General features: G+C 33.8%; 3 protein-coding genes across 4 annotated transcripts; 2 read left to right on the forward strand and 1 right to left on the reverse strand.

Moving 5' to 3' along the window:
- Window positions 1-3,781: 3,781 nt before the first annotated feature.
- On the forward strand, window positions 3,782-6,215 carry LOC121232234 (stem-specific protein TSJT1). The gene is made up of 4 exons (XM_041117843.1): window positions 3,782-4,221; window positions 5,218-5,458; window positions 5,547-5,667; window positions 5,772-6,215. The coding sequence occupies exons 1-4, from the start codon at window positions 4,019-4,021 to the stop codon at window positions 5,960-5,962; spliced, it is 756 nt and encodes a 251-aa protein (XP_040973777.1). The 5' UTR covers window positions 3,782-4,018; the 3' UTR covers window positions 5,963-6,215.
- A 1,832-nt stretch (window positions 6,216-8,047) lies between these two features.
- On the forward strand, window positions 8,048-11,826 carry LOC121232235 (uncharacterized). Its single transcript, XM_041117849.1, has 6 exons — window positions 8,048-8,561; window positions 9,344-9,509; window positions 9,920-10,096; window positions 10,221-10,304; window positions 11,040-11,121; window positions 11,209-11,826. Exons 1-6 carry the CDS (start codon window positions 8,170-8,172, stop codon window positions 11,649-11,651), a joined length of 1,344 nt encoding a protein of 447 aa, XP_040973783.1. The 5' UTR covers window positions 8,048-8,169; the 3' UTR covers window positions 11,652-11,826.
- Window positions 11,827-12,762: 936 nt separating this feature from the next.
- Window positions 12,763-17,291, reverse strand: LOC107933047 (magnesium transporter MRS2-2). 2 transcript variants are annotated; one of them, XR_005930590.1, is made up of 11 exons: window positions 16,934-17,291; window positions 16,812-16,841; window positions 15,385-15,523; window positions 15,115-15,236; window positions 14,952-15,026; window positions 14,310-14,534; window positions 14,186-14,230; window positions 13,931-14,003; window positions 13,818-13,847; window positions 13,620-13,736; window positions 12,763-13,116 (listed from the first exon to the last, which is right to left on the reverse strand). XR_005930590.1 is itself a non-coding variant. In XM_016865197.2 (11 exons), exons 1-11 carry the CDS (start codon window positions 17,171-17,173, stop codon window positions 13,030-13,032), a joined length of 1,155 nt encoding a protein of 384 aa, XP_016720686.2. In that variant the 5' UTR covers window positions 17,174-17,291; the 3' UTR covers window positions 12,763-13,029. The 2 variants fall into 2 exon arrangements, 1 of the variants encoding a protein (XP_016720686.2); XM_016865197.2 differs by having other exon boundaries at window positions 13,931-13,975.
- Between the last annotated feature and the right edge of the window lie 6,504 nt (window positions 17,292-23,795).

Consider the following 23,795-nt stretch of genomic DNA (forward strand, 5'->3'; position numbering starts at 1 on the left):
TGTGCAAATTCAAAATGTAAAAATACGAGATTTAAAAAATAAAATAAAAAAAGATATTGAGTTTATTTTTTTATTCAAGTTAGACTTGGCTCCACATGTAAAAATAAATTAATACTCGTACTAACCCTAAACTTTAAATTAAATCAATTAATTTAAAAAGATTAAAATAAGTCATAAATTCATTAACTCTTTATAAATTTAGAATTTAGTCCCTATACTTTTATTTTAAGGAGTTTAATTCTCTTATTTTTTAAAATTCAGGGTCAACCCTACTAACTTCTTTTGGTTAAATTTGTTTGTATAACATTTTGAAATAAAAAATAATATTATAATGAATCTGAATTTAACAAAATAATTCTAACACTATTAACAGTTAAACCTAAATTTTAAAATATAAAAAATAAAAATATAGGGATTAAATTCTAAATGTTCAAAAAATACAACAACTTCTGATACATTTTAACCATTTAGAAAACCCAAATTCATAAATTTAACCCATAATTACGTTACCTAATTTAATTTTTTTTCTTGAAATTAATAAATAAAAATATTTTTATCTAATAATTTGTCTTTTTATGAAATTGAAAATTCCATAACTGTACCCAACGCCGCTTCCCACGCCACCATTTTTGGTGGATAAGTTCTGACAACTCCTGCATTAAAATATTATTCAATTTTCCTAAACTACCCCTTTGTTCTTTAATTATGATTTTAGTAAAAAAAAATTTATGGGAAAACTTTTAAAATTAAAATCATTATAATTAAAATGATTTTATCCATTACATCAAAATAAATTATTTTAAATCTTAAATTTTGTATTTATTTTATTTTATTAAAATAAAATCAACAACGCACAATCTTTTTCTTTATCTTGGAGTAAAAAAAATGGATAATATTTACTTCCAAATTTAATTTTTTTTTAGAAAAAAAGTTGGATTATAAAGCAAAAAATTAAGGTTATTAAATTAATCAATTTGGGTATTAGATATTTATTTTTCTTAATTGAAAAAATGTCGACCATTTCATTCTAAAAAGATTGCGATTTTTTTTATAGGTTGATTTCAAGTAGAGGTACTCATGGTAGGGCCGAGTCGGGTCTAAGTATAATATTAACATATTTTATTCTTGGCTGACCCGGCCAAAAATATGAGCCTAAAATTTTGTTTAAACTCGTTCATATTTACAAAAGACTAACCCAAGCCCCTTTTAGACTTGCCTATATTATTTTTAATTTTTTAAATATTTATATTATATTATTTTAATATTAAATAATATTATATATTTTTTATTTATTAAAAGTTTTTATATAGTAATCTTAACATTATTTTAACGTTTATATTATAGTAGTATTATATATTTAGTATAGGTTTATTTTTTTAATGTACTAAGTATTATAAACTTAAAAATGGGCCGGGCCGATCTCGAGCCTTAAATGTTCAAGGTCGAGCTCGGCCCATATTTTAAATATGCCTAATATTTTTGCCCAAACCCTCCCAAATTTCTAGCATGCCTTCGGGTCTGAGCAGGTAATCCGGCCCATGAACAGGTCTAAGTTTCAAGTACTCACTTTTTACTCAACTAAGGCAAAAAAATCTCTTTTCTTTTTTTAAATGAGACAGTCGACTAATTTTTTTAATAAAAAAATAAATACATAATACAAAAATTGATTAATCTTATAAACCCTAATATCTTACTTTCCATTCCAGTTTTTTCTAAAAAAAAAATTAAATTAAAGATTATTCAATTTTTTTCACCTTGACACATTAAATACATGAAAAGAAAAAAAAAAGACTAATAAAATTGAGTGGCGTTGGTTTTCTTTTAATAAAATAAAATAAATACAAAATTTAAGACTTAAAATCATTTATTTTGATCTAATGGTTAAGATAATTCTGATTATCATAATTCTTATTTTAAAATTCTCACTGAAAAAAAAACATTTTAATTGGAATTATATTTTTATATACTTGCAAAAATGCTGAAATTATGCAATGTTTTCAATTTTTATGCATTTTAGCTTTCCATTTTCTTAATCCATAATAATCACATTTTAAAATTTAATACAACATTATTTGTTAAAATAATATATATTTTCTTTAAAATTGGAAAAATAGTTGTGTAAAGAATTGTTTTTTAAATGCTTTATTTCGTGTCAGAATTATCTTTTAGATTCTTAATCAGTCTTTAAACTTTAAAATAATTTAGCGGGTTAATTTGTAAAATTTATGTACTTACCATACAGACGGTTTGAATTTGATGTGTTAAAAATAAACACTCTTAATAAAATTTAGGAAGGCTACTTTTAATAGAGTTAATTGTACTAGACATCCTCAAACTATGACCTTTATTCTAAATCGGTTCATAAACTATTGATGTTGTATCAATCATGTCCTTCTATTATTAAAATCGTTAATTTAATCGTTAAATGATACGTTAGATTTTACACCACATAATCTAAAATGGAAATTTTGAGAAAAAATGAATATTGTTATAATTAATGTTGTAAAATTATTGATTTTGAGGTTTTCGAAACTTTTATGAATGCTTTATCATTTGCTCTTTTTTTTTCAATTTTACTTTATTTTTAGCCTTTACTTTTAAAAATTATGTTACGCCTTCTTTTCTTTTTAAAAAATTCATTTTAAATTTAGCTACATAAGATTTGGCGTATCATTTAACAGTTTTAATAACAGAAGGACTAGATTGATATAATCATGATAGTTTGGCATGTAATTAGAATGTTTTGAAATATAGAGACCAATTTAGTACAAGGGTCATAGTTTAGGGATGTTTGGTATCGATACAATAAGTACATATATATATTTTTATAATTTAATGTATTTGTTTAAAATATGCTCCATATCATATTTGAGGTTCCATTTAATGTCAAAGGCAGACCGAAGAACATGTCTAATATGATATTGCTACTTTGAAATTTCAATTAGAATGTTTTAATGTTTAGGGACCAATTTAGAATCTGAATCATAATTTGAGAATCCCATGTGCAATTAACCCTATACAAAATATATTACGTTTTAGAATATTTATTTTTGGTTAAAATATGCTCAAAGTCCTTGTACTCTTTATGAATTTTAAGATTTTAACATTCAAATCCAATTGTTAACACTGTTAAAGTTCTTCTATTAAATTCTCTACTACGACATTTGATTTTTTCTAAAAAAAATAAAATTACTTAGTAGTCATGTAACAAAAAAATGATGTAATTAGGGTGTAAATGAGACATTAGTGCTAGTAAACTACTCAAGTTCGACTCGAAAAATATTGAACTCGATTCGGTAATTATCAAGCCTAGCTCAAGCTCTAGCAACTCAAGCTATCAATCGAGATGAAATTAAGCTTAGTAATACTTGACTTGAATTGCTCGCGAGCCTTATGTAGTTTTTCATATTTTTATATTATTAAGTTACTCCATTGCCACATATATTGTTAATCCTAAGCTTAATTATCAAGCCAAACTTGAGCTTGAGTATAAAAATTGATAAACGAGCTTGAGTAGCTCGATTATAGCTTGAGTTAAGCTCAAGCTTAAAAGTAGATGTTCGATCAAGGTCGAGTTGAGTATTGAGCTTTGAATTTCAAGTTGAGCTCGAGCTTGAGCTTGACAATATTCAAGCTCGGGTTAGTTCAATTACACCCCTAGTTGTAGTAAACTTGAATTTAGCAGAAGAATTTTGAAGTTGTTAACAATTGGACTTCTATTTTTAAATCCGGAAAGTGAAAGGACTAAATTTTAAATATATGACGTTCAGGGATTTGGAGCAAAGTTTACCCTTTTTTCCCATTGTAGTAGTTCTTATAAAATCTTCAGGGTTAATACTGGGAAAAAAAAAGTGCCTTCAACCTGCTTTATACAAAGTCTAAAATTTTAACCAAATTAGCTTCTTCGTTTCTTCATATTTGCCACTGTATCCCCAATTTTCTGTCATTTTCGTCATTGATCAATCAAATAAAGATCAAAGAATACCCCATTTTTGGATCGTAGGAAAGCCAAAAAAAAATGCTAGCAGTTTTTGACAAATCGGTTGCCAAGAGCCCAGATGGTCTTACTGTTGCTGATCAGCCACAAGCACTATCAGCTCTCAAAGATGGTTTCTTAGCTAATCATTTTGGCTCAGTTCATCCTGGTTCAGTCACCATCAATCTTGGATCTTCGGGTGTTATGGCTTATTCTCGTGAAAAACAGAACCCACTTCTCCCCAGGTAAAAAAAAAAAATCTTCTTTTTGTTTTAATTTTTGTAGTTTTTAAGGATTTCATTTCTGGGTTATTTTCTGTGTTTTGATAAGTGGTTTTTGACTGATCTGATCAAGATATTATCTGGGTTGTTCTCCATTTTTTATTATTATTGTTTGATTGAGTGGTGAAAAATGTGTATTGGATGATCATAATGTGATACAACAATGATTTTACGTGACTGATTAGCTTCCTTGATGTTTTTTTTTTCCACTTGTGATTTCGTTGATTGAAAATTTTGATATATAAATGTGATTTCTCGTTCACTAATTTTGATATATATATATGTATATATATATTATTCTGTATTTACATAAATACATAATTATGAAGTTCATGATCGTTAGTTTTACCGAATTGGATCACTTGTGTTCTCTGATTGGGATCATGCATACTAATTCGAAAATCACTAAGGAGATAGCAATGTCTAGTAATCGAGGGAGTCTGGTAACTGGGGGGTTTGTTTTGAGAACAAAAGATAGATTAGGGGTGAAGCTAGAAATTTGTTTTAGTGGTGCGAGAATGAATAATAAATTGGGAGGGCGAAAAGCGTAATTCTACCAAACTTGTTATTTCATCAAATTTGAAGGGACTATATAGCCAATTTACCATTTGTTGGGAGGCCAAGGCCATTGCCTGCCCCTGTTTTCAGTCCTGAAATAGATTGACTTGATTAGATTTGCTTTTGTCTAGTAGTTTAAATGATTCGGCTTGTTGGTTCTCCGGTTCTTTAGGGCATTTGGGTCGAGCAATCTCGCGAGGTTCTGTCGTTAGATTTTCACGTTTGGGTCCACTATTTCTTAGGTAATCTTACAAGATTAGTTTATTGCATCGATATGTTTCTGGACAATGCACAACTTCTTTTGTTTACTTAACCGCGCTATCATACTTTGCATTTCCTATATCTTTTCTATTATTTCGCAATGCAATGGAGGTTCCGATCATTTTCTTTGTATGTTCCCAGACTGTTTGCGGTAGTCGGTGAAATTTTCTGCATGTTTCAAGGACATATCGAGAACGTTGCTGTCCTTAAGCAACAATATGGCTTGAACAAAACAGCAGACGAGGGGATTATCGTTATTGAAGCTTATAGAACCCTCAGAGACAGAGGCCCTTACCCTCCAGACCAGGTTGTGAGAGATATCCAGGGGAAGTTTGTTTTCATCCTCTTCGATAGCTCTTCGAAATCTACATTCATAGCTTCTGTAAGTATACCTACATTTTCCCGGCTAATGCGATTGATGTCTCTGATGTATGCTTTTATTGTCGAGTTTCTTCTCCCGTATGATGCAGGATGCTGATGGAACTGTACCTTTCTTCTGGGGAACCGATGCTGACGGCCATCTGGTTCTTGCAGATGATGAGGAGACCGTGAAAAAGGGCTGTGGGAAATCTTCTGCTCCATTCCCAAAAGGTAAATCTACAAGCTTAGTGTAGAATGACATGTCAAAAATGGGGTAGCACAAAGGTTTTCAATGCATAAACATCTACGATACTTCATCATTTTTTGTTTTTCAGGGTGTTTCTTCACATCCTCTGGAGGGTTAAGGAGCTTCGAGCATCCCCAGAACGAGTTGAAGGCAGTGCCAAGGGTGGATGGTTCAGGTCAGGCCTGTGGTGCTACGTACTGTGTGGATACAGAGACGGAGAAGGAATCAACCGGAATGAAGAAAGTCGACAGTGCTGCGAACTGGTCGACAAACTACTGAGCCTCAAAACGTTGTCTCTTCCTTTATCTGCCTTTCTTACACTCTTCCATAGTTCCATTCACTCCTTAATTCCGTATCTCAAAGCAGCTTCATTTCATTCATCAAAACTGAGCTTTTTGACATTTGGTAATTTATACATTTCATGGAATAATATTTGTTGTCATTAAAGGCTGTTTAATCTCTTTGTTGAAATGGTTTTCCTCTCTTTTAAGTTGTTTATAGGAAGTAAATATAACATTTCGGTTTCATGTCATTTTGGGTTAAGATTGTTTCGAGTTTAACTCGTTTTAAGTTTGGTTGTTTCGGGTTCTAGTCATTCAAGGATCGAGTTTTTCAAGTTGAGTTTTTATGAGTTTATGTCATTTCAGGTTCTGGTCATTTGGATACTTTTTCATATATATGTATATTTATATATTATATTCTACAAATATATTATATTTTATTATATTTAAATGATATAATAGCATGTATTAAAGAATTATATTTTAGTTATAAAATAACAACTTTTTCATATATTATAATATTTTAAATATATTATTATATTTTAGCATACCTTTGGATTTAGAGTATTCTATTATAATATAATTTTATTACAAAATATATTATATAAATTTAATAATTAATATATTATTTTTTAAAATAATATTTTAGATTTATTAAATATATAACATACCAACAAAGCCATTTTATATTAAAATTATATAGTTTATATTATAATTATAAAAAATTTAAAAATTTAAAAATATTGTTTTTTATTTCATTCATAAATTTAACATATTTAAAAGTTTTATAATATATTAATAATATAAATAAAATGTTATTTTAACCTAAGATTGAAATTGTCATTTTAATCTATTCATTGTCTATTCTTTGGTCTTACGTTACTCAACCAAACAATGTAATACTATTATACGTCTATTCCATTAATTGTTATGCTTATTCCGTTCAATTACAACCCTATTTCATTCCGATAGAATATTATTCTATTACAACAAACCAAACATATAATTTCATTTTGAGTTAGGATCGAAATATCAAAATTCAAAAAACATAGGACCAAAAATAATTAGGTTGGAGAATCATGACTAAAATCGCAACTTATGAGATTAATAACAAAATTTGACTTAATGGATTTAATTGTTACTATTATGTTTAGAATTGAAATTTCAAAATTTAAAAAATAGAAAAGCTAAAATTAACCAATTCTATCAAATCAAGTACATATCCTTTTGTTTTCTACTTTCTTTTGATAAATTATATTCAAGGTTATTAAACTATTAATAATTTTACGTTTTGGTCAGTTAACTTCAAAAGAGTTACAAAATAGTTACTGAACTATTTGAAAGTTTTTATTTAAGCGACGGTTCGACTATCGGTACTGTAAATCAATACACATTGACAAGTAGAAGTACCTTACATCTAAGTTGATCTGATGGTGAGTGTCGGAGATTAAAGAAGAAAGTTGTTTGGGTTTTGATTCGTAGATTCCTTATGTTCAAAGTTGTTTCTCAAAAAAAAAACTATAGAAATGAAGGGGAAAGAGAGCTTTGAGAAGGTTATACAACAGTGGTTTTACAGCCCGGTATTTAAATGAAAACTTTGGAATAGTTTAGTGACCATTTTGTAAGTTTTTGAAATTGAGTGACTAAAACATAAACTTACTAATGGTTTAGTGACCTTAGATGTAGTTTACCCTTTCTCTTTCTCCAAACCTAAAGAAAATCTCCCTAAAATTTCGTCAACGTCAACAAGTGGCAATACGATGACCGTCTATGCCATGTCACCCCACTTCCCAACCGTCCGATTATAATTATTAACAAAAAAGAAAAAAACAATATTCTACAGAATCTACACTTTATCAGTGCTGAACAGAAGAATATATCCGTTTATCGAGCCTCCGCATCCCCTCACTCTCACTATCGCGCGTGCAGTTCATTCTCAACAACAACCCCGTCGCCGCTTCCCACAAACGCTCCATAACTCGCGTAAACCAAACACATCAACTCTTTTCCTACCGCCACGTCATCGTTACACGCTGTCCCAATCAACCGCCAAACCCGCTCAAAAAATATTTATAAATATAGTTTTTTTCTATTTTCTGCTTCCTTTTTCGAAGAAATGTTCTTCTTCTTTGGATCTCCAATGGAGGCTGAAACAAAGTAACAAACCCTTGAAAAAAAATCATTTGATTTTTTTTTTGCGGTAAAATGGATGAGACGTTCTTCGATCTAATGGAGTTATTGAAGAAGCAATCGATAACAGAAACAGTTGTCGACATTTTGATATATGCCGTGCCTATATGGTTAGCCGTAACGATCGGGCTTGCAGTCGGCTGGTCTTGGCGTCCTAGGTGGACCGGCTTGGTTCTTCTTGGCTTTCGATCAAAGTTCCGGTTCATTTGGACCGCTCCTCCAGGATTCGGAGCTCGCCGACTTTGGTTAGCCTTCACCGCGCTCTCGGCTTTCTCCGTTTTTCGGACGATTTTCTGTAACTTTATTAAAAGGAGATTTAAGGAATCGGCTTCGGATTCTTCGGTTCCATTACAATCTCCGCCGCCTACGGCGTGGATTTCACCGGAAAGTGTTTCTGATGCTGTTAGGTGAGTATTATTTATATTTTATTTTAATTTTTTTATTATTTATGTGATTTGCAAAGAACCGTTTTTCGTTGTAAATATTTTGGATGAGACAGTATTTGATGCCGGTTGCTTCGTTTCTTTAATTCCATATCATTTGTATCGAGGTAAACATGAATTAGACTATATAAGTAAAGTTTTACGGAGGTACATTGAACTCGAAGCTAGTTTAAGGGATAGTTAATCCTAGGCTTTTGATGAGCTTTTGTAATTAGCATCGCTTGCGAGTTATGTAAGTGAAGAATTTGTACGTTTCTTTATGGTTAGTGCATTTGTGTTTCACCAGGGGCGGTGGCAGGGCTCTGCCCCTAAAATGGAAAATTACTCTTACACCCTTCTAAAATCTGGTAAGATTGCAGTTTGATTTCCAAAAATGATAAAATTTTGATTTAAACTATAAACGTGGAAGCTAATATACTAGTGAAATTACATTTTAGCTCTTATAAAAATAGATAATTTACTAACGGCCCCAGAAAAGATTTCTGGCATCGCTCCTGTGTTTGACTATCATCGAATAGAATTTCCATTCAAGTGCTGTCTCCCCTTAGACCTGGTTAATCCCATGGATGCTTATACTCTGGTTATTTTTGCTTGTTCCAGAATGTTAGAATAAAATCCTGTTTTGAAATCATTGTTAAAAGTGTACTAATTTCTTCAGTAACCGAAATTTTCTTATGTTACTATCGGATTGGTTAATGCTGTTTGATGCATAAGCTTATTCACGACTAATACCTACTTCGTTATAGCCCCGGCGGTAGAGCTGAAGAAAGAGAGCAGGATATTGTCACAGAGAATGACTTAGCACACCTCTTACATTTACTCGAAGGGAAAGATGGGGAGATGGAATGGCAAAGGATGATGGAAAGGACTACTTCAAATATGTCATACCAAGCATGGCGCCAAGAGCCTGAGGTAGGTTTCTGAAGACTGAATTATTAACGTTCTTCCATAATATATGCCCATGAATACTTGTATGTTCTATCTTTATTCTAATAAGTCGAAACCTCCTTGTGGAACATTATAGCTTAAGGAAATTTGTACTTTCTGGTTTTATGTACTGCATTGCTCTGAGATCTTATGAGCATCATATTATTTAGTCAAGTAGCATTTGAACTATGAATGAATGTAAGCTATTGTTATTTATGAAAATTTCACATGTTATTAGGTCCAACTATGCAAAATGCCTGATAGCATACATGATACTGTTTCTCTGTGTTTTTGTTTGTCTTGGGTGGAATTCTGTTTTCGGTGATGTACTATTATGATACCTGATGTTCTCGTAAGCCAAAACCTTACATCCTAATGGTGATTTTGTTTACCAGAGTGGCCCTGCAATTTACCGAAGTAGAACGGTCTTTGAGGACGCAACTCCAGAGGTGGTTAGGGATTTCTTCTGGGATGATGAATTTCGACCAAATTGGGATACTATGCTTGCATACTTCAAAACTTTGGATGAGTGCCCTTGTACGGGATTAATGATTGTTCACTGGATAAGAAAGGTAGATGAACTGAATAGTTCGTATGGTTTTGTTTGCTAATGTTTCAGAATATTAAGTTTTAACGCACATTTCTTATTCAATACTATGGGCTAACATGTTTTAACTTGTCTCATCTTTTTTGCAGTTCCCATTTTTCTGCAGTGATCGAGATTATATAATTGGTCGAAAAATATGGGAGGATGGAAAGACTTACTATTGTGTGACAAAGGTACAGGCTATACTGTTTTTTTTTACGGATCGGTTAGCTTTTAATAAACTATACTCCTAATGGAGTTGCTGTCAGGGCCTGGTGGTATTAACCATATAAAGGGGCTCTGGTGGGTAGGGTGTTGTTTATAGAATTATCAATTCAGACTACCCTGCAAACCCGACCTGAATCCACACCGACCCAGCTCTGTTTGTGATTATAAAAAATCAACAATTTAAACTCATACAACCCAAACCTAAAGCTGAAATGAACTTGAAATGACTCAAAATGACGTGAACCTGAAATGATTAGAATCCAAAATGACTTGAACCTGCAATGATTCGATCAGAAAAACTCGACCCTCAAATCTAAATGAACCAAACCCAAAATAAGTTTTGCTCAAAATGACTTTGTCTAAATTGATGAGACCCAAAATCAACTCAACCCGCTCAATTGATAAGTCCAGTTGTGTGTGATTTTAGTAAGAGGTAAGTTGATTGGATTGTTCGTAGTGGTATAAAGTATGACCAACAATTCTTTACGACTAGAAATAAACCTAAATATATGATTGGATTGTCTATAGTGGTGAAAAGCTGGTTGAGCTTTATCTTAGTATAGTTGCTATTGCAGCAATCAAGAAAATGTGGGTTCAAATACACTTAAGCTCGTTTTTCCTCCCATTGAAGAGTTGCAAGGGGTTATTCATGTTTTATTTTTAAAGATAAATTTATTAATATTCAAGCTATGATGTTTCAGGGGGTACCATATCCTGGTTTGCCAAAGCGTGATAAGCCAAGACGAGTGGAGCTTTACTTTTCAAGTTGGATTATTAGGCCTGGTGAGTCTTTTTTGTCTTCTATAAACAGTATTCTGGACATTACTCGTGATTGCTAACACCTTTTCTTTATCTAACTTTGTGATGCAGTTGAGTCTCGGAAAGGCGACGGACAGCTATCCGCATGCGAAGTTTCTCTTGTACATTACGAAGACATGGGGATCCCGAAAGATGTGGCAAAACTGGGCGTTCGTCACGGCATGTGGGGAGCTGTAAAAAAGTTACACTCAGGCATGAGGGCGTACCAGAGTGCAAGAAAAACCGATACTTCATTGTCTAAATGTGCACTCATGGCAAGAATTACAACAAAGATCTCTTGTGATGAGAACATAAGTTCTCCCGGTTCCGGTCATGTTTCAAGGGAAGATGAAAACAGTCAAAGTACGGTTATTATTAAGAGGAAGAACGATAACAGCCTTAATTGGAAGTGGATAGCCATAGCCGGGACCGTGGCGCTGGCTTTCGGACTTCGCTCGGGCGTAGTTGGTAAGGCATTGTTAGTTGGAGCAGGGCAGAGAATTGGCCGACGGTGAGATTTCTTTTTCTTTTTTCTTTTTACATTTGATAACATTTGTGGTAGTATCTGGTTTTTTTTTTTAAAAGATTCTAAAACAACTGCTTCACATTAAAAATGCACTGATTCTCATTGTTTCAGAGAATTTATTTAATACGATAAGATACGTAATGAATAAATAGAATTATTATATATATATTATCTTTTATATGGTAAGATTTTCAATTCTAAATATGAAATTATAAGATTTTTCAACACTGTTTTATTGAAGTACTGTGAAAATTTGACGAATAATTTTTTTTATTTTAAAAATGCTATATAATTTAATTAAACAAAAATCTTTTAGCAATTCAACTTATTAAATCAAAAGAGTAAAATGAATAAATTCTTGAACTTAAAATTAGAAATACTATATTTTAAATATACTAAAAAAATGAGATTGGAAGTAGAATTAGACCTTATAATTTTCATAGGAAAAAATGGGGAGCCTTTTTCTAAGGGAGAAAAAAAAACATGGCATTGGATTTGTTATTATGGAGAAACTAAAATGTAGTTGAATAATAGATGGATTTCGACAATTTCTTATTAGGTTTTATTCAAACAGGAGTTACAAATCATGTGGATTAAGGGAATCTTTAGATGAATAGTGCATTTATTTGTAATTAGTTTAAAAACAACAGTGATGATAAAATTAAATATTATGATAATACTGTAACATAAAAAAAATACACTAAATACACCACACTAAAAATAAACACCTATCTAAAAAGCCTTAAGATAAAGAGATATACTCTCACTTTATTTATTTATTATCCTTTATCAAAATATTTTATCAGATCTATTGTCCAAGGTAAAAAGTAAAACAACATGATAAAAAGGATAAATGTAAAATCAACTATTTGCTTTTTGCCAATGACTACATGAACTTCATAGAAAACATCCACTCATGCAAAGCAATAAAAACACTGAATGAATTTTGCTCATTACCGGAACTAGAGTTATCATGAATTGAGTTGAGTCAATATAAAAAATTAGATTTGTTTTCTAAGTTCAAGTCTGGTCTAGTTCGCCTGTATTAATTTTTTAAAATTATTTTTTATATAAAAAATTAAAAAATATAATACAACAAATTGAGAAAACATTAAAATAAAAGTTTCTTTAACAAATAAAAGTGGGAGGATACTCAACTATTGTTTTCTAAGCCTATAAATTTTCTTTAAGGTACTCTCTTTTTAAAAAAAATAAAAAATCACAATTATTTCTTTTCTTGTTTTTCAATTGAAATTTATACCAACCTTTTTTTCCTTTTCTTTTTCATATGTTATTAATTGTCTTGATCGCTCAACAAAACTTTGTTCTTCATTGACTCAACTATTATTTCATGCACAATTTGCACCTCAAGATCCAACCAAACCCTTCAACCGAGCATAGGACATAATCAGTATGAACAAAAGTGCAGAAAGTAGCCCCGAGATGATCACCACCTGTGGATGGAAAACATGAGATAAGAGAATATATAATCACCGGACACAAGCCCTGACTCAAATGCCAAATAACATTGACATCTAGTTTAACCGATATGAAACATATTGAAGTAAAAGTACCATGGAGCTTTTGTACTAGGAGTTAGATTGCATTTTATCTTTTTTTACTAAAAAAAAATTAACAAATTAGTTCCTTTACGTTAGACCAAAGATCAAATTGGTTATTCTGTTAAAAATTTCATCCATTTCTATGGTTAAAAACTGGTCTTTGTATGTCGAGATGAGGTACACATGACACACCACGTGTAACTATCTGATTATTTTGTCAGCTATGCCAGTTATTAACTATAGAAATGGATGAGTTTTTTAACTAAAAGAACTAGTTTGCTATCTGATTTAATGTGTAGGGACTAATTTACTCATTATTTTTAGTAAAGGCGCAAAATGCAATCTGACTCCTAGAGCAGAGGCTTCCATGATACTTTTACCAACACATTGCTTACCCATTTAAACACGTATCCATGGTTATCGTTCCATGTAAATGGAATGTTCATCCCAAATATTGCAGCCACCAAAGAATCAGATAAACAAACACTTCCTGAACTTAGAAAGAGCTCTAACTGCAAAATCGGAGAAAATTTAAAAAATAATAATAACTTGATTTAATACCGTTCAAATATGTCACGGAATGAAGAACACACCTGGATTAACTGATTTCGGTGATTGTCGAGCTGTGAAGAAGGATGCTTAAGCATCAATCAGGCAAAAAAATGGTAATCTGGAGTTCTTAAGCTTATGGTGAACCGATGGTTACCTGAATATTGATGTAGTCCTCTGTATCGTCGATATATTCCCGCAGCTACGTAATTCGAATGAAGTAGTGAAAACTGAGAGATGTAAGTGTCGGAAGATGACTAGTTATGTACAAAACGAAAAAGTCCAGTCTACTCCATCCATTTGCTAGCATGATAAAAAACTAAATGCAGATGTGCAGAAACGAGAAGCACTTATCATCTAAATATACGAAGAAAATAAGAAGGTAACGAACAACGGAGAAGGGGACGAGTACCGTGGTTAATTTATTCAATGTTCCATCAATTTGCATAAAATAAGCCTGTAAGAACAGACTATAACAAACTTAGCTTAGGGGTGAAGAAATCGTTAAACACAAGGAAGTAAATCATTATTTTAACCTCTAGTAACATTTCGAGCTCCTCTACGTCATTTTCATCGCCATGAATTGTTGCTATGCTTCCTCTACTTGCTTTGGAAATCTTTGATCCTATGGTAGGAGATACAGCATACCAATTGGCAGCACCTGATCCACTAACAGGTGAAGATGTAGCTAACTTTCTCGACAGATAAAGGTCAGCCATGTCGTCGTCATCATCCAATAGTTGTTCGAGTGCATCCCTCACCTTCATAAACGGCGATCACAGTATTATTTCTGGCCAATTTATGGAAATGTTAAAATAATTGTCTTTACGCTTGTTGCTTCTGTTACAAGCAAATCCATCGTTGATCAAATAGTTATTTCTGGCCAATTTATCTTAACGCTTGTTGCTTCTGTTACAAGCAACTCGATCATTTTCACCAATCCATCAGATAAACAATATATATCCCTCTGTTTTTCCCCTTCTATAAATAGCTAGCTATGGTGATCATAGCTAAACTCATCAATCCCCTAAGAAAGATCCATTACTTTGTTCATTTAATATTCATCATTTATAGAAGTAAAAATTTTTATTAGAACTTTGGTCCTTTCCGAGGGATGATGAAAAAAAAATTTCACTTTCACATAAGCATATTAACATGAATAAAGTCCGTATTAGTACCTTTTGTACCCTAGCAGTCAATCTGGTCATTGCACTCTTCAATTTACGAACTCTATCTAAATTACGGCTACTAATCTGCAAAGAGTACAGAAACGATAATAAAGTACGAACAGGCGAAGAGGAAAGACAGGAAGAGAAAAAGTAGATATGAAATAAGAATTACCAGGGAGGTAAGTTCATCTAAAGCAGGATAAGCTGCAGTCTCTAGTTCTAGTGTACGGGCTGCTAGAAAACTACATATGGATTCCAAAGTTACCTCCAGTGCTCGGAATTCAAATGGAGACACTACATGGCAAGGCTCGAAGGATTCAGGTTTCAAAGAAACGAAATCAAAACATCAATAACATTAAGGATGAATTTGTTGAGAATGCCAATCGAATCCAATGCTGTTTATTAACTTAGCTGCTTGATGTATTGGACTGATATAACATACCACATTCATCAGCTGCTTCGGCATCAATATGGCCAATTGCTTCCGGACCTTGATTAATGGCATTCACTACAGGTAGATGCCTTTGAAGTTCTTGAACAACAGGGATAACATATTCACCCGATGGATCTCGAAGCAATACCTATCAATACAAATTCACAATCTGAAATGGCAGTTCATAGTACAATTATCGTCGAGCTTATTGAGCTGAAGTAAAAACTCACTCAATGAAGACGAAAGAAGCACATATTGATTAGACCAAATGAGTAGATTATATCATTCAAAAGACATAAAACTCCAAACTTAAGAACTCAAATTTTTGTTCCAAAAACCATAATCTCTTAAAACTTAAACCTCAGAAAATCATTTCAAGTTCCCACCCGAGAAAAAGGCCGAACCGATTTCTATTTATTTCTAATCTGCTTCAGCTCCAAATCCTTTCACTAAACAAACTCCAATAACACAGATTAAAGGCCAAAGGCCAATAGCATACAATGTTCTATGATAGTCTTTACCTATGTGAGTCAAATTCTTCATTTTTTCCCCAAAATATTGATGCTAGGCACTAGTTTCGAACATTTACGATCTGGCAAATATATGAAAAAAAAAACCCAAAAAAAAGTTAAAAATTGAGCACACCGGTGTCAAATACATGCACCTAACATATCCAACACCAACATTCGATTCCAATAGCAGACAGCATACTACGATAGTCTTTACCTATGTTACTTGAACTGTTCATTTTTCTGAAGTATCGATGCTAGGCACTAGTTTAGAACATGTATGATCCTCCAATTATATGAAAAAAAAAAAACTCAAAAAAGTTAAAAATTGAGCACACTAGTGTCAGACATGCACCTAACATATCCAACACCCACATTCAAGTCCAATAGCAGACGGCATACTATGGTAGTCTTTACCTATGTTACTCGAACTCTTCATATTTTTACAAAGTATCGACGCTAAACACTAGTTCAGAAATGTATGATCCTCCAATTTTATGAAAAAATAAAAAAAAAACCAAAATCAAGTACACTAGTGTTAGCAACATACACCTAACATATCCAACACCCACACTCAGAATCCACTCAGAATCCATGTAATCGTTATATATTACACAAAAAATGAAATCAACAAATCCAAAATCTAAACATTATCTAAAACAAGAAACTAAACCTACAAGATCATTCATTATTTTTCAAATTTTACTTTTTTTTCTTTTTTTTCATCTTAAATTACATTGCATATAAATGATTAAATAGTATACCTTTTTTCTTTTCTCTCATTTTTCATTCATGCCAAGAAATTAATGAAAAATAAAAAATTCCTTTCTAATTTCCTATCATTCCCAAATATCTTAAAGAATCAGAAATTAGCATTTTCTTCAACATTTCTTTTTAAAAGAAAGAAGAAAAAAAAAACTCACTGACCTCCTCAGCCGTAATAATTGCCTTGATATGCTGCAAATAAAAAAAAATCAAAATGAGTTTAATATAGAGTTCAGAAAAAATTCAAAGAAAATTAAGAAAAAAAAAGATAATAAAATTGGAACCTCTAAATTTAAAACAATAGCACCATCACGGCCAAGAATGGTAGAAGGGTAAGACAAGAGGGGATCGAGGATGCGTAAATCACGGGCGTGGATGTTAACTCGATGCATGATAGCGTACTTATCGACGTCCAACAAGGTGGTTTCGCCATTGCTGTCCAAAACGGCCCAACTTCGCGACGGCTGTGCCTTCTTCTTCACCGTCACCAACACCTGTGGGTCCGCCGGCACCACGTGCGTCATCTTTAACCATCACCTTTTCACATCCCCTGACCCCAAACCTATCACTTTAAAAAAAAATCAATCGAAATCGAATACAAAAAAGGCTGATTTTTGGGGTCTAGGATTTTTTTTTCAATTAATATTTAAAAAATATATATTTAACTGTTTAAACTAATTAACTAACGTCTGCATGAAGGTAGTATCCATTTTTACGATAAGATTTAATATAATATTTTGGTGAAATTCTTGGGGAAGGACCTTCCCATTACCTCCCTTTTAATATTAAACTAGTACAATTCCCCAGCTTCACTTGGGGACTTCTTTTTATAATTTTTCCTTAAAATCTTATAAATGATAAATGGCAGAGTAAAAGGGTATTTTACTAAAAAAGCCGATTTCCAACATTATTTACGAAAATGAGCCACTTAAAACATTATTTATTAGAATGGTCCAAAAAACGCAAAATGCGCCTACGTGGAAGTATTTTGAGGGAAAATTTTAGAAAAACGACTTTTCGTGGGAGCGCTTGTGCCATGTCAGCAAAAGCGTACTGACGTGGAAGCGTTTTTGCTGACATGGCAAATAACATATAAATAACTCAAAAACCCTAGAAAAAACACAGGCTAAAACGTGCCGACGTGGGAGTGCTTTCGCTAACATGGCAAATGCGCTCCCACGAGAAAGCTTTTTTCTGAAATTTTCTCTTAAAATGCTTCCACGTAGGCACGTTTTGGATTTTTTGGCCCATTTCGGTCAATAATCTTTTAAATGGTTCATTTTCGTAAATAATGTTTAAAATGGACTTTTTTTTAGTAAAATACCTAGGGTAAAATACATTTGAAGCTATTAATAACTTTACATTTTGATCACTCAACTTTAAAAAGTTACAAATTGATCACTGAACCATTCGGAAGTTTTTATTTAAGTCATTGGGGTGCTTAGTTTTTTTAAGTCCAGCTCTAAGCGATGATTTGACATTGTTATGGTGGATCAGTATCCATCAACAAGTAGAAGAACATACCTTAAATCTAAGTCAATTTGACTATCAATGTCGGAGATCAAAGAAGAAAGTTGTTTATATTTTAGTTTGTAGTTTCATGATGTTCAAAACTATTTCATAAAAAAAAAACTAAATTATGGAAGAGAAGATGAATGAGAGATTTCAATTGATGTAACTGGTGCAAACAGATAAGGCCATACAACACGAATTTAACAACCCGATAACTTAAATGCAAACTTTCGAATAGTTCAATGACTATTTTGTAGCAAAAATATTTTTTATACCCGAAATTAATTTAGTAAGTTTATGTTTTGGTCACTCAACTTCAAAAAGTTAGAAAACGTTCATTGAACTATTCAAAAGTTGTCATTTAACTCACTAGTTTATGTTTTGGGCAAGCATGAAGTATGATAATATCATGCTTAGGCCCGTCCTGAACTCAGCTCGGCCCAACCTATGAAAACGTCTAGTTTGGGAAAAAGTATAAGTCCGAAAATAGACTTGGATAAAAAATAAGTCTCGTTTTCTAAATGGGCCTAGCTTCAGGTAGGATTTTGATATAGATGTTTTCATTGGAAAACAATATCAACGGAGGAATAGGAATTAGAATTCTACATTTATTTAATTTCTTTGGGAGTTTTAGTTTTACTAGGTTTTTTATTTCCTTATAAACTTTAAATTAGGAATTCTATTAGGACTTTAAATTAGGAATTAGATTAGGATTTTCCTTTGTAATTAACAGCCTATAAAAAGGCTGCCAATATGAAATAAAAGAGGGTTTTTATTTTTTATCACAAACGTTAGTTTGGGAAGGGGGTTCAGTCAAAGACGAATCTGCCTTTGAGTAACCATAAGTCGAAGCAAGGATACTTTCTCGTCTAGACCTGTGACTAGATCTTACGCCAAGGCGCATAACAACTTGGTATCGGAGTCAGTTGTCATGGGTGACGAAAAAACTTTGACAGCCAAGCTGGAGGCATTTATGGAACAAATGGCTACAAGGCAACAAGCATTAGAGGAGCAGATGGCGATTTTATCTCTTTCGGTCCAAAAGACAACGAAAGAGAATTTAGAAAAAAATAATGAAGAACAAGGCAGTAGTGGAGGCAAGAAAAGAAATTCAGATTCACAACACGGTGGGGGCATAGTGCCAAGATACTCCAAGATGGAATTTCCCACTTATGATGGTGTTGGTGATCCTTTAAGATGGTTAAAAAGATGCGAAAATTTTTTTGGCAATCAGCGGACCAACGAAGAAGACAAAGTCGGCTTAGCTTCATTCCATCTCTTAGGAGAAGCACAATTGTGGTTTGATCAAATCGAGAAAGAGGAGGCAAATTTGGATTGGGAGCATTTTAGAGAGTGTTGTCATGTCAGGTTTGGGCCACCTATGAGTAATAACCCCTTGGGGGAACTTGCAAACTTGAGACAAACCGGGACGGTAGAAGAATATCAACGTCAATTTCAATCACTACTGGCTAGGACTACTGATCTTAAACCTCGACAACAAGTAAACCTTTTTACTGCCGGATTAGTAGAGGAACTTAGAATTGATATCGAGATGCAACAACCGGGAAACCTTGGAGTTGTAATGAATATGGCTCGAGCTTTGGAACGGAAACAAAAAGTCTCTTCCAAGATGTTATCTCAAACCAATCTAAACTGGTCAGCTTCCCAAAACACTGGCAGCAATTCCATTATTCCAACAACTAAGAGCTTTGCAAAGGGAGGAGGACAAACAACGAAACCAATGGGGAATAACAGCAAAATAGGTTCTTCCGCACCATTTATCAAAAGATTGACATGAGCAAAGATGGCGGAGAGAAGGGCTAAGGGATTGTGTTATAATTGTGACGAGTCTTACTCCATGGGGCACAAATGTAAAAGGCTATTTTGGATAGAAGTACCAGATATTGAAGATGAGCAAGATGATGAGGTAGATGATCTTGAAATTTCCTTACATGCCATTAGAGGAACTTGCAATTCATCTACTATGCAACTACCAGCAACGGTGTCAGGAAAAACAGTGTTAGTTCTCGTTGATTCAGGCAGTACACATAACTTTCTACGCAAAGGTCTAGTGCCAAGATTGGGACTGAAAATACAAAAGAAAAGGGGGTTGCAAGTATGTGTGGCAAACGGAGAACGGGTTCCTAGCATTGGCATTTGTAAATCAGTACAGTTCGTTGTGGCCAATGACAACTTTCAAGCTGATTTTTATACAATACCATTAGAAGGGTTTGATATGATTTTGGGGGTTAAATGGTTGTGTACCCTTGGTCCAATTTTATGGGATTTCAGCTCCTTAATTATGCAATTTGCAGTAAACAAGAAGAAGATACTCTGGCAAGGGCAGCACCCAGAGGAAGTTCCACGACTCAGCTTGATACAGGGACAGGATTTAACTAATATAGTATTAGATAAGCTACTGGTAGAATTTGCGCATTTATTCCAAGAACCGTCTGGGTTACCTCCTAACCGCAAATGTAACCATCGTATAACTCTCAAACCAGGAACGGGACCAATTGTAGTCAGGCCTTATCGATATCCCATTTTCAAAAGGATGAGATTGAGAAGTAGTGTGACCAAATGTTACAACAAGGAATCATTCGACCCAGTAAATCACCATTCTCTTCTCCAGTACTATTAGTAAAGAAGCATGCCGGGTCATGGCGTTTTTGCATCGATTATCGAGAGCTTAATGCTTGCACTGTTAAAGACAAATATTCGATTCCTGTCGTGGATGAATTGTTGACGAACTTCATGGGGCAAAATATTTTACAAAATTGGATTTACGATCGGGATATTTTCAAATTAGAATGGCAACTATTGATGTGGAAAAGACAGCCTTCCGAACCCACCATGGACACTTTGAGTTTCTTGTCATGCCATTCGGGCTTACCAATGCCCCTTCCACATTTCAAAGTTTGATGAATGACATTTTTTGCCCTTACTTGCGTAAGTTTGTTTTAGTCTTCTTTGATGACATATTAATTTATAACAAAACATGGACTGAACATATGCATCATGTAAGATTAGTTTTTGAACTCTTGCGGGATAATATGTTGTTCTTAAAGAAATCCAAGTGTTTCTTTGGAGAGTCTCAGGTAACCTACCTCGGTCATGTCATCCATGGTGAAGGGGTCGAGGTTGATCACACTAAAATTAAAGATGTCACCGATTGGCCAACTCCTAAAACTACCAAGGCTCTACGAGGCTTTTTTGGGTTGGCAGGATATTACAGAAAATTCATCAAGAATTATGGACAAGTGGCTGCACCCTTAACATCTCTTCTAAAGAAAAATGCCTTCAACTGGACTAAGGAAGCTGATGTTGCTTTCACTCAATTAAAAACTTCTCTTTCAGTAGCCCCAGTTTTGCAATTACCCAACTTTGCGGAGGAATTTGTGGTTGAATGTGATGCTTCGGACAGCGGGTTTGGAGCTGTACTACAGCAAAAGGGACACCCCATTGCCTTTTTTAGTTGCAAGATTGCAGATCGACACCTTAAGTTGGCTGCCTACGAACGTGAATTAATTGGTTTGGCAAAGGCAGTGACTCATTGGCGACCCTATCTTTGGGGAAGGCATTTCCTCATCCGTACTGATCACTTCAGTCTTAAGTATTTGTTAGACCAACGACTTACGACATCTCCACAACAACATTGGATCAGCAAGCTAATGGGGTTTGATTTCCGAGTGGAATATAAAGCAGGGAAGTTGAACAAGGCTGCAGATGCTTTATCTAGAAAAGACGAAGACTTACCACACCTCATGACTGTTTCATTCCCTCAAGTTGAAATTCTTAAAGCCATCAGACGAGAAATGGAAGCTTCCCCAGAATTATCACAACTCCAGCAAAGAATTCTATAAGGAGAGTTGGGGCCCGATTGGGTTGCACAAGATGGGTTGATTTTCTTCAAAGGGAGGTTGTACCTTTTACCTACCTCACCAATTATTCCCACTCTTATCTCCTCTATACATGCTATGGCACATGAAGGGGAATTGAAAACATTGCATCGTCTTCACCAAGATTTTTTTTGGAAAGGAATGAAGCTTGCAACCTCAGAATTTGTGCAACATTGTTTAGTATGCCAACACCACAAATGGCAAAATTTACAGCCCGCAGGTTTACTTCAACCTCTTCCAATACCTCAACATGTTTTGGCTGATATTTCTATGGATTTCGTGGAGGGTCTACCCAAAGTAAAAGGGAAATCGAGGTATTCCGACTTCATGGCTTGCCTGAATCCATAGTTTCAGACCGTGATAAAGTTTTCCTCGGCCTGTTTTGGAAGGAATTATTTCGTCAAAGTGGTTCTAAGCTCGCTTTTTCCTCAGCATACCATCCCCAATCTGATGGTCAGACAGAGGTAATTAACCGAACAATAGAAATGTACCTACGATGCCTCTCTAGTGATCGTCCACGACAGTGGGTCGATTAGGTTCCATGGGCTGAGTATTGCTACAACACCTCATATCACACTGCCCTAAAGGCCACTCCCTTCCAATTAGTATACGGTAGGGATCCACCCCGACTTCTCTCCTATTCAGCTGGTTCTACAAGGATTGAAGCTGTGGATAAGGCTCTACAAGATAGGGATGCACTTTTACACAATGCTCGGGATAGACTCTTGCAAGCTCAGCAACGAATGAAAGCCACTTATGATTTGGGGCACAGAGAGTTGAATTTTAAAGTCGGGGATTGGGTTGGTTATGGCTTCAACAGTATCGACAATTGACGATAACTAAACAGAAGCATCACAAGTTATTGCCAAAATATTTTGGTCCTTTTAAAGTCTTGAACAAAATAGGATCAGTGGCCTATCAGCTTGAATTACCTACAGGCAGCAGAATACATGATGTATTTCATGTTTCTTTCCTCAAAGAATACAAGGGACCTCAACCAGATACGGTCGGAGACTTGCCCTTAGTATATGATGGCAAGGCCTTGCCTACTCCACAAGCTATTATTAATACCAGGCTTAATCGGGGTCGGCGGGAACTATTAGTGCAATGGGCAGGATGCCCTCAAGAAGATGCCACTTGGGAACCAATTGATAATTTTCGAGCAGCTTATCCTCAATTTGAGCTTGAGGACAAGCTCAACTCCGAGAGGGGAGTAATGATATAGATGTTTTCATTGGAAAACAATATCAACGGAGGAATAGGAATTAGAATTCTACATTTATTTAATTTCTTTGGGAGTTTTAGTTTTACTAGGTTTTTTATTTCCTTATAAACTTTAAATTAAGAATTCTATTAGGACTTTAAATTAGGAATTAGATTAGGATTTTCCTTTGTAATTAACAGCCTATAAAAAGGCTGCCAATATGAAATAAAAGAGGGTTTTTATTTTTTATCACAAACGTTAGTTTGGGAAGGGGGTTCAGTCAAAGACGAATCTGCCTTTGAGTAACCATAGGTCGAAGCAAGGATACTTTCTCGTCTAGACCTGTGACTAGATCTTACGCCAAGGCGTATAACAGATTTTTTTGTCCAGACTCGTCCCGACCTGAATTTGCCTATTTTTTTTCACTACTATTTACTGTTGCTTGTTATCATTTTTTCATTGTATTGCGACTATTTTATTTTTATTTTTTGAATATTTTATAACTCTTATTTTATTATTAATTCTGTTATT

The sequence above is a fragment of the Gossypium hirsutum genome, chromosome A01, assembly GCF_007990345.1.
Source record: "Gossypium hirsutum isolate 1008001.06 chromosome A01, Gossypium_hirsutum_v2.1, whole genome shotgun sequence".
Classification (NCBI taxonomy): domain Eukaryota; kingdom Viridiplantae; phylum Streptophyta; class Magnoliopsida; order Malvales; family Malvaceae; genus Gossypium; species Gossypium hirsutum.